The sequence below is a fragment of the Centruroides sculpturatus genome, unplaced genomic scaffold (genome assembly GCF_000671375.1).
Source record: "Centruroides sculpturatus isolate CEXI.00-Female unplaced genomic scaffold, Cexi_2.0 scaffold2890, whole genome shotgun sequence".
Taxonomy (NCBI): domain Eukaryota; kingdom Metazoa; phylum Arthropoda; class Arachnida; order Scorpiones; family Buthidae; genus Centruroides; species Centruroides sculpturatus.
Window position 1 is genome coordinate 2,241 of NW_019387090.1, and position 11,157 is coordinate 13,397.

Below are 11,157 nucleotides of genomic sequence, written 5' to 3' on the forward strand. Positions count from 1 at the left end.
CAATTTGATCAATTTTCTGGAACATTTACAGTCGTTCTATAATCGATGCAATGTGCAATAACAAATTCGAATTTAAAACAGTTCGATCATTTGGTTAAAAAATCTAAAATATTTTAATAATTAATAATGAATTAATTTGGTTTATTCTGCAGAAATAAATGCAAGCTCTCAAATACAACTCAGGCACGCAATGACTTGCGTAAGTATTTATTACGTAAACGTTCTAAAAGTACTGTACAGGTCTTATGCAATCAATACTTATATCTGTGAATAAGCAGAAACCTTTTATTCTAAAGCTGACATTTAGTTGGTTTCTACAGAAATATTGCAATTACTTTTAATTCCGTTACTAATTTTATTTTTGTCAAATAATAGCCTGCTCAAAAGTATGAGAAGAATCGTCTCGAGCGCTAGCGTTACAGATCTAAATTTTAAAAAGGAAATATGTCTACCGTGTTTTCTCTCTTCGTTTACTTCGATGTCTATGATCTACGGTTGGGAATTTTTTACGCCTTGCTCCTGTGTCTTAAACACTGATGTTTATTGGCGTAAAATTTCGAAGCTTTACGTCATATTTCTTGAATGTGTTTACTGGGTACATTCAATTGTCCTTCTCTGCATGATAATTCCTTACATATCAGATTTAATGCCTTGCTTTGCCTCGTACTCGATATACGAGTATGACATATTTATCAGAATAATAATTGCGACTATTTTCTTGGCCTTGGCAGTAATATTCAGCATTGTTAAGAAAGTCAAACTAAATTCGAAAATTCAATTGAAAGAGTCATATCGTTTTCCTAAAAATCAATTATGTGTTATTATCGATTATGTACGGCTTCTTGCAGTAATTGCGACTACTGTTTTTACGATATCCCTTCAATTCATAATAAATTTTCTATTTTATCCTGCTATAGAGAAAGCAAAGTCCTTTAAATATGAACCCCTTTTCTGCTGTATTGAAGTGGGAATCGCGGTTAATGTAATGATTGGTGGTTTTATATATCTGTATTTCTTTGTTGTTTTGCTTTTACTTACTTTAATGAATGCATTCGAAAATGTATCAGAAGATTTGTATTTACTGAATAAGGGAAATTTGAATTTGCATTCGGAATTGGAACGAATTATGGCACAACACGATGAACTTTGGCGCTTTATCGATCAGCTCAACGGACCATTCAATTACATATTAACAATTCTATACGGCATTTTATTATCAGAAACAAGTCTACTGTACTTTGCTCTCATCTTTTCGAAAATGAAATTTGCGTTGAAACTGTTTTATTCTTCAATGTGTCTTAGCTTCACTTTCCTTTGTATCGTAGCCGGATTTCTGTTTTCTGCTTTTACATCTACTGTAACGTATTTCTTTTGAAAATTCCACTATTTTCTATATTTACAGACCTCTAAATGTGTTGTTCCTTTTTTCAGATGCAAACGTCCTTTCAAGATATCAGAAGATTTGCTGGCTGCGATCTCAAATTGGAACAAAAGTTAAAGGTTTAACATTTAAAATCTATTGTTATTGAGAAAAACATTTATTATGTTTATACGTACTGTAAGTTATTTTAATGCTTTAATAAAAATAATTTTGTAGATTCTAAACTTTATGAAAAGATTCGGTAAAGATTGCCTGTGTTTGACATTTAGAAATTACTTTAAGGTTACAAAAAAGTTTCCAATAAAAGTGTTTTGAAATTTATTTTACTTGTGTTGTTTTTAAAATTAGAATTATAATAACTGAATTCATCCTTTAAATATTTCAGATGGGAAGTTCTTTACACACTATATTTTCTGGTCTTTTGAATATAAAGAAAGTTTCGTAGATAAAATTTAACAAACATGTTAAAAAGACCAAAGTGATGACAAGCTCATACAAAAAGACATGGAAAACGGGGTACCCCTTGAATTATGGTGAGACTAACCTGAGGACCCAGGATCCAAGAGTTATAACAGTATGTCGAATCTAGAAAATGTCCGCAATGCTTCTAAGTATATGAATCATAATCAAATTATGTGACTTTCCAATTTTGTATCTCTTTTATATCTCAGATACTGTTAATAAATTACTACACTGATTTCTAAATTGTCTACTTTTGTATTGTGAAGGTCTGAAATTCTTTTTCTGTCTTAAAACAGTATAAACCTCGGGGTTTTTTCTATAAAGGGAAAAAGGGGGACTTCTGCGATCAATGACCGAGACGCTCTTTTCGAATAAAAAAAAATGGGGGAATGTTAAAATATCAATGAAGGAAATCTCCTCCATTTGTTTAAAGGTAATTCTATAGACGTTAATATCAACAAGACGGGAATAAGAGATGGTTTCTTACACCCTCTTTGGTTGCAAGTGACACGTGTTTACAGCAATAGATCGCCTCGTTCGTAGTCAAACGCGACGTTTGATATAAACAATATGTAGATTGTTGACCAGTTTACAGAAATTATTGTCAGCTGAATGTTAATTTATGGATGAGAGCCGTCAAACCTATACAAATTTATATTATAAAATCATATCTTCTAGACACCAATATCAATAAATTAAACAAACTTCTCTGTGCCAGTGGTCCTTACTAGCTAGATCCAGACATCAACACACTAACAGGTGTGTGTATAAATCATTAATAATGTCATAGTTTTCATCCTTTCAAATTTGGTATAAAAAGGGCTCAGGGCCCGTTATCGGTGTGACCTTCGAGACATCGGAAAACGACGGACCAACTGTCGGAAATACGCGAGACACAACCCAGCTAACTACCTATTGGAGCTTCGGTTGAAATTGTTATTATTAATCTTATTATTTGTATCCTTTTTTGTATAGCGTTTACTAATTAAATTTATATCATATCTTAAACATGTGTGTTTACTCGTACTCGGCCAACACCTTATCGACTTATCCGCGACCTCCCACTCGATTTTCGCCCTCCTAAATTGCCATCCACTGACCCTGTGAGCGCGACTCACCTTCCCGTTGTCGGAAAATGGTTTAAGCTTTGATGCTTAAACCCCAATTCTCACAGTAAGTAACATTGCTCCATGTCCATTCCTTGCTTTTTTTTTATCAATGGAATATTTAAAGTGGCGTAAAATATCCTCTCTCTGAGGGTACTTTGCACCATTTTTTGGTCTATAAAAGAAAAAAGAAAGCTGAAATACAGAGATTTGGTTAATGTTTCGGTAGGATGGAGGGCGCTGGATCCTAAGAAGGATGTTATACATTTTTGGAAAGCATTTTTCTTACTGATCAAGAATATATCAAGTTTGTTAAGATTGGGTTATTTTTCACGATTTTACACGTTTTTGAAAATACCGTCTTTTCAGGCTCGATTATCCGGACCATCTTGACCGATCAACCGGAACGCTTTCCGGGTATTTGATCGCGCTAAAAACGTGAGTGCGTGTTTAAAATTTCGGAATTTTAGGCCCAGTAGTTAAGGAGTTATCCCTTACTTCCGGTTAAATTTCGGTGGGCTATAACTCGCTTCCGGCTCGTTATTTCTGGAAAATTTTTGGGCATCTCTTAGAAGATACCAAACGTGAATTTCTCCAAAAATTTCATGCTAATATCTCCAATAGTTTTTAAATTATCGCTGTTCTAGAAAATTTTGGAATTTCAACATTACCGTTCCATTGCCGGTAATGATAGCGATCGTCAATGACCTCTTCTACACGAAACTTTTATAACTTTTCCCGGAAGTTACATTTACTTCGTTACTATCAATATTTTACTAGTCACGTTATATATTTTTGGAATCGTCTGAATTAGACGAAGACATTGAACATACTTTTAAGTTAAAATTTTAGACGTAAAAATGTTTAAAACCTATTATTTTGATTGGTATGGAATGTGAGGTCAAAACATTTCACCGAACTGCCTATGGAATTATCGATGAGATTTAACAATATTCTAAACATAACCCGAATGCCAAATTAGGAGAAATTCCTGAATTCTTGAAGTATCTCCACAAATTAGACAGAATATGATAAAAGCAGGAAAAATCCATCTTCTTTGGACAACCTGTCCTATCTTTGACTTTCTCCCTATAACACAGCGCTATCGCTGTTTATCATTTGGACATTTTGCAAAAAATTGTTCTTTAAAAGAAAATGTGTAGCCATTGTAACGGAAATCATTTATATAAAGACTGTCAAAACAAACATGACTCACCGAACTGTGCTAACTGCTTGAGAAAACAGTGTACAGAATTGTCACAACACAATGGATAAAACTTGTCCAGTGTATATAAGAGAAAAAAACAATTCCAATAAAGAACTGACTACATAATACAGTGATCTGCGAGGCTACTTCACAAACTCAAGGATTAACGGGTATCTGCAGATTGTGATCTGACATTTGTATTTTAGAACTGTAAAATGAATATCGCCATATATTTATTTATTGTATTTTAATTAATGATCTTAGTTCTTTCTAATAATTGTTACCAAGGACCATACGTTTTGTCATGTAAATTGTATGTGCTTAGCATACATTCAATTTCCTTTATTGTTTGTACTTTGGTGTCAATGGCACTTTTAACGTCAAGTATTTCTCTCTGATTGGCAAGTTGCTGCTTATTGTACTTATTTATTGTGTCTTATATATTGCATAATCGAGAATATATATGTTTGATAATAATAGTATTGAAAAACATGTAAAGCTCACCAACAGCAACTTGTCATCAATTTGTATATTGATCAACAAATGAAAAACTTTTGTTGTTTTCATTTTGATTTTCATGTTATTGATGTATTATTTTATGTATTTTATTTCTTATGTTCTTTTAATTCTTCATCATAAGAGTTATGTGTACAACATATATACCTGAGCATTGTAATTTCAGTGTACACAACCGGTAATGCACCAAAGCGGGCCGGTTTGTATATATATACAAACCGGCCCCGCTGTTCTATTACACATGTACTTTGAAATGTCTACTGAAACATTCATACATACATACATATATATATATATGTATGAATGAATGTTTCAGTAGACATTTCAAAGTACATGTGTAATAGAACACATTTATAATTCCAATATAATATGTTAACTGGAACATCCATCTTAAAAATTGTCATATAAAATAAATAAATCATACAGTGAAAACTAGTCTGTGATTTATATTCTTGACTCTAATTTCAATCTTTACACTAAAAAAATGACTTCAAAGATCATTGGACATGCAATTTTAAAAATGGTCTGTCGCAGTGTTGAAATATTTACAAACTGAACAGCGTTTCAAATCTCAAACTAATTTTATTACACATTTTTCCACCTAGAATTTCATTCTGTGCGGATACATTTTATTTCGCAGTTGAAAGACAGATGCCAGGTAAGAGAACATCATCTTTTTCTCAGGATGCTTTTTGATGGCCTCTATCAGTTGTCTGTCCACTTCGATCTGGTCCTTCTTTCGCTTTTCATTCACAGTGTATTCCTGAAATCAATTTTATCATCATCAAATCATTTTACATCAAACTTACTCTACATTTTTTTATCAGACAAAAAACATCTCTATAACAACTAAGTTTATTTTGTCTGTTTTGAATCCAATAACACTATCTGTTGGAATTAATTTTCAATGTTCATTTTGTTTTATTTGTGATTAATTTAATTAATAGTTGTTTGTTCTTAGTGTTTTTTACAAGTTAAAAAATTTTTATCTTTCTTTTTACCTTTGCTATAAACAGAACTCACAGTATAACACTTAACTAATGTTAATCTTTTGGGTAGCCATGCACATTCTAAGAAATATGTTTTAGAAAGTCGAGGAACTATCCATACGTGAATTTTTGAAACAGACAACTGTACTGTACATTCTCAAATTGATTATTATTATAATCAATTTACAACTTACTCTGGTGATACAAATTCATAAGATAAATAGATAAACGGTGTTCCTTCAAGTAGAATTTTCCTCTATTTTCTTTAAATTGTTAGATAAAAAGTATATATATATATATCACTCATATTATTATAATATTTACTTTCTCACCACACCGGGTTGTATATACTTCAAATACACAACAATCTATAATTAACCAATAACTGGCATGAAATTCTTCAAAAAACCAGCAAACGTTTTCGATTCCCCTTCTGGGATATTTTTTTCGGAAAAGGTCACATTTCAAATTTTTTAAAAAACATTTGAATTAAAGAATCCAGTTATAACAGAAGATAAATAATAAGCCTGAGGAAGATCTCAGGAGGGGAATCAAACACTTTTGCCAATTTTTTTAAAGAATTTCACACCGGTTATTGGTTTATTATAGATTGTTGTGTATTTGAAGAGTATTATTATATATTATAATTTATGAATTAATTCTTCATATGTAATTTATTTTAAAATAGCAAACATAGTTATCAACAAACTTATTTTTGTCTTACAAGGAAACCCTACGGCTTTGGGGAAACAGATTTTGATGATCATTGGTGTAGAAGTAGTACACCACGTGAGTGTACTACCCGTAAAATAGTAAAGTGCAACACTCAAATATAATCGGGAAAAACAAAGTTAAAGTTTTCTTTAGCACTTTGTATATAAGTTACACATACTTCTGCTTGAACGTTCTGTGGCATGAGTGTAACACTCCTGACTCGTACGCTTGCGTGCTCAGGTTTGATTCTCTTGTTGTGTATACTTTTTCCCCTCTTTTTTTTATTTACTCATTCATTTATTTCTTATTATTTATTGATTTTTTTAGTTTTTTTTTATAATTTTGTCTCGTTTCGACAAAGAGGTCATATATCCAAGAATCAATCGAATAATATTTATCAAAAGTAGTTCCACCACATTTAACATTTTTCCCCATAATTTTAAAAGATCCATTCTTTTCAAATGACTACATCTGTTGTTTTTTTTTGTAATGTTTGTAGTTTCCACGTACAGTGGGCTTTTGCTACTTTTAAAACTTTGATTTTATATTCCAGTGAAATATATTCCTTCATTCTATATTTTTTTTCACCAGGTACATAGTCATCAGATGAGTCATCTTTAACTGCTTCGAAATTTCCTTCTGTTCACTCTTCTTGGGCATAAATCAATTCGTCATCAATTATAAAATTTTTTCATTCAACACACCCAATGTATTATTGTATAATTCTGTGCCTATCAGCATAGCATCTTCAGATAGTGTATCAGAAGATATTGTTGCAATGAAATTATTTTCAAAAAGTAAACTCTCATAATATACTACTCCATCTTTCAGCCACTGCTTTGATACATCACTGTTTAAAGAGTTATCATCAACAGTTTTTTCGTCATAATGTGAAAAACTTGCTTCTTTTGATGACATTTTTTTTAATTATAAAATAATTTTTCAAAATAAATTTCACTGCACAAATACATCTATTTGTGTCAAAATTCAGAAATGAACTGTTAAGTGTGATTAGAAAAAGACTATACCATCGTGTAAAAATCTACCAACTCCAACTCAGACTTTTCCTTACCATCTGATTCCAACTCTAACCAGAGCCGGACTTGTTACCGAAAGAGACCCTGAAATTCTAATGTCATCATGTGACCTCAGAATAAAAGATTCAATAAATGGAGTTCTAATAAAGATAGAGCTTAGAAACGTTTTATTCCAAAGCTAAAAGCTAAGTAATATATAAATATGTATTCGATAATTTTTACCTTTCCGGCTGTTATATATAACAGAGGAAAAGTGTAGCGCTTGGTCAAAAAATGACCCCTCCCAAATTTTTACATTTTTGGACTCGGAACACCTTGAAATTTCAAGACATGCAAAAGATTCGAGGTTTTTTCCTATATGTGTGAATGATAGACTGTGTGTGGAGGGCATGATTTTGTTCACCCTGTTTGAAGCCTAATAATTTCTGTGGTAAGAGTGGTCATACTCGGAGTCAGATGGTTTAACACAGGAGTTAGATATTAAGCGTCAAAGTTGTTGAACTAAATTGTGTCCCCATACACATTCTAACATCTTAGGTGAGAACATCTTAACGGGTTTTACTGTACTATTATAAAATGACAAAAAAACTTAATTTGAAAGTAGAGCTGAGTTTTATTTTTTTTTTTTTAATTTTAAATGCTAATAACATGTAAAATATTCATTAAGAGATATGAAACATGACCCCTTTTATGTCTTCATCCTGTTAATTAAGAACAAAAATTTAATAGTATTAATGCCCCTTTATACGCAAGCTACAGTGCCATATTTCGTTTCTTAAACTTTACCTATTCTGAGATATTATTTCATATTTCAGAACAGAAAATAAAGAAATTAAACAAATTAAACATCGACACACACACGCGCTAATTTTTCCCTTTTTATTGACTTTTTTGGAGGTTCAGGAGGTCTCCAAACATGTAGATTTGCAAAAAAGATTTGGCAGGACAAACTTGAAACAATTTTAATACTTTTCCATTTTATATACATAATAAATTGTAAAGTAAAAAGGAGTCAGAGATGGCGGATTTTTTGATGACTGGCTAAAACACCAAAACTCCACAGTCCTGCTATAGACCCATGTTCAAACCCGGCGTAAGTAGCTCCCTCTCAACTTGACAAAGGTGAGTTTTCAAAATAAAAATATTAGACTCGGAATAGTAGAAATTAAATTAAAATAAATAACTAAATAATAAAAATACCAAAAAAATCAATAATTAAATGAGTAAATAAGTAAATACATTGTAAGTATTTATGAATAAAAAAAAGGAAAAAGTATACCCGAGCACGCAAGCGTACGGGTCAGGAGCATTACTACTCACGCCACAGCACGCTCAAGCAGAAATATGCATAACTTATATGTCAAGTTCTAAAGAAAACTTTACGTTCAATTTTCTCGATTATATTTGAGTGTTGCACTTTACTATTTTACGGGTAGTACACTCGCATGGTGTGCTACCTCTACACCAATGATCATCAAAATAAGTTTCCCCAAAACCATAGGGTCTCCTTGTTAGAATTTAAACTTTGTTCCTAAACATAATGAAACATAATAAATCTGTAAAGCCAAATGACCACCGTATTACATCAGATCACTTTCCCACGATTATATTTAATTAATTACCGAATAATTTATCACTAGAGAGAGGCGTCAGACAACATCTCTTATTACATTTAATAATTATAATTAAATTAAAATTTATTAAATAATTTCAAATCTTCTGGAAGAAAAACATTCTTCTTCAAATATAATTTTCATAGTTGCCAAAGTATTAATAATTACACTTACATAGAAAATTTGGTTCCTTTGTTAGAAGTATTATAACAAGAACAAGTTTCTAAAAACTTACCTCGGATTTCAGTTCAAATATTTCTCCTTCATCTTTCTTTTCTTTCTTTGAATGTTTCCTGTTGAAATATTTATCATTCAAATGTGCTGGAATCTTCACCTCGCTAATGTCCAATTTAGTACTTGTTGCAATAACATAAATTTGATTGATTCGTCTCAAAGGACAGCCGTTAACTTTAAAGGGACCTAAAATATTTTTCAAATCACCATTAACTCACTCATTTGCATATATGTAAGCATGAAATGCACTAAATTTGAAAAATTTAACAGAAATACTAAAATTTCTAGCAATTATTATCTTTTGTTACAACTAGGCACATGCATTTATAATAATTTGGACATCTAAATCCAAAGTAAGATTTGAAGTAGCAATCATACATTAATTAAATAAACACAAAATGTCAGACATTATATCTCACAAGTTGCATATCCTATCAGGACAACTGGACTTGTGTTATGAAAGTAGAAATATAAACAGGGCAAGTCTCTCTCATCTCACCAGATTTGTATCGTCTGGCACTATAAACACATTCATAGTGCTACTCACAACCCTGGATAATTGCAAATTATCAGAGTTTAACCTACGATCTATATTCTATACTCATACAAATCTAACATGATACTGCAGCAAACTAAAAATGCTGCCATTATTTCTGTTTTGCATTGAAAATTTAATCAAGGATTTCAAGTACTTTCAGCACATTGTGATTTAACACTTTGTCCTAATCTGAATATTTACTGGTTCTTAATACCTTTTAATATTTAACTGTAACAAAAGCAAGTCACATTTCAACATAAAAAGAAATTAATACAGACTATTTCATACATAAATTATATATTAGCAGGACAATTGCACTGCATGCATAACAGCATTCCTGAATAATATATAATAATTAAAATTGTTGTAATGCATTTGGTTTGTGCTTAGGCTGTGCAAATTGTTATTATCTAAAATTCAAACACTTACCAGTAACTAGCAGAAGTCCAGATTGTAATTGCTTCAAGAAAACAACTCTCTATTTCCAAAAGAAAAGAAGACACTCATTGAAGATTAGCCAAATTTACAATATTCAAGATAAAAATCCACATTACCTTTCCACGATGGCGACCAGCAAGAAGAATAAGAACGGTTCCGGGAGTGATTCTTTTCCTCAAGTAGCGTTTATGTTTCGAAAAAGAAACCATCTTCCTGGATTTTTTCAGTTTAGGACGATCTTCAGTTGGATAATAACGACGCTAAAAATTAAATGCACGATATGTATGAAATTCAATAAAAATATTTTAGTTAAGAGAAAATTTATAAAATATTTTTAAAAATAAATAGCAAATTCATCATTTCTAATAATTACATTATAGTAAAAAATTATAATTCTCATCTGAAAACTTGTCACAATCACAGAACCAAATTATCATCATTATTATCTACATATAAATCAATGTCCATTCTCCATATTATTCATTAAGAACTCTTCATATTATGCATTTAAGTGAATTTATGATGGTCTATATATATACTTTATAATATAAAAATTTCATCAGACATGCTACAAGATGCTCATTCAGAAATTAAAAGACAGACCATCATTATGATCCTCAAAGTACCAGAGTTATACTACATTCGCACACAATCCACGACTCACTTCGATTTCGATTTATATACAATCTGGATTGTGATTGTCGCTAGTCGAACGTCGTGCTGTTCGCACAGGCAGTCCGCTCGAGAAGAACCTGGCTATTACACGCAATGATAAAACTGACGTAACTACGCAGTAAGTCACGAACACCAACAAACAAAATGGAAGTTTTGGTCAGAAATAAATACTTTTTCTTGCCATACATATAATAATAGACAGATGTCATCGTCTCTCTAGATGTCTTTTTTATTTCTCTGTCAATAG

General features: G+C 31.3%; 2 protein-coding genes across 3 annotated transcripts; one reads left to right on the forward strand and one right to left on the reverse strand.

Annotated features, from left to right (window-relative positions):
* Positions 1-1,220: 1,220 nt before the first annotated feature.
* On the forward strand, positions 1,221-2,064 carry LOC111616152. Of its 2 annotated transcripts, XM_023357575.1 has the most exons (4): positions 1,227-1,357; positions 1,432-1,500; positions 1,598-1,687; positions 1,767-2,064. In XM_023357575.1, the coding sequence occupies exons 1-4, from the start codon at positions 1,259-1,261 to the stop codon at positions 1,824-1,826; spliced, it is 318 nt and encodes a 105-aa protein (XP_023213343.1). In that variant the 5' UTR covers positions 1,227-1,258; the 3' UTR covers positions 1,827-2,064. The 2 variants fall into 2 exon arrangements, 1 of the variants encoding a protein (XP_023213343.1); XR_002755196.1 differs by lacking the exon at positions 1,598-1,687 and having other exon boundaries at positions 1,221-1,357.
* A 3,170-nt stretch (positions 2,065-5,234) lies between these two features.
* LOC111616153 (60S ribosomal protein L6-like) lies at positions 5,235-10,521 on the reverse strand. Its single transcript, XM_023357577.1, has 4 exons — positions 10,352-10,521; positions 10,227-10,275; positions 9,261-9,445; positions 5,235-5,435 (listed from the first exon to the last, which is right to left on the reverse strand). The coding sequence occupies exons 1-4, from the start codon at positions 10,442-10,444 to the stop codon at positions 5,274-5,276; spliced, it is 489 nt and encodes a 162-aa protein (XP_023213345.1). The 5' UTR covers positions 10,445-10,521; the 3' UTR covers positions 5,235-5,273.
* Between the last annotated feature and the right edge of the window lie 636 nt (positions 10,522-11,157).

Excerpts from the sequence above, each read along its gene's own strand:
- LOC111616152 (XM_023357575.1), top strand. The coding sequence starts at position 1,259 with ATGAAATTTGCGTTGAAACTGTTTTATTCTTCAATGTGTCTTAGCTTC. Across the intron at positions 1,501-1,597 it reads AATTGGAACAAAAGTTAAAG|ATTCTAAACTTTATGAAAAG; the intron begins GTTTAACATTTA and ends ATAATTTTGTAG. Across the intron at positions 1,688-1,766 it reads CAAAAAAGTTTCCAATAAAA|ATGGGAAGTTCTTTACACAC; the intron begins GTGTTTTGAAAT and ends TAAATATTTCAG.
- LOC111616153 (XM_023357577.1), bottom strand. The coding sequence starts at position 10,444 with ATGGTTTCTTTTTCGAAACATAAACGCTACTTGAGGAAAAGAATCACT. Across the intron at positions 10,276-10,351 it reads CTGGTCGCCATCGTGGAAAG|AGAGTTGTTTTCTTGAAGCA; the intron begins GTAATGTGGATT and ends TTTTGGAAATAG. Across the intron at positions 5,436-9,260 it reads TATTTGAACTGAAATCCGAG|GAATACACTGTGAATGAAAA; the intron begins GTAAGTTTTTAG and ends AATTGATTTCAG.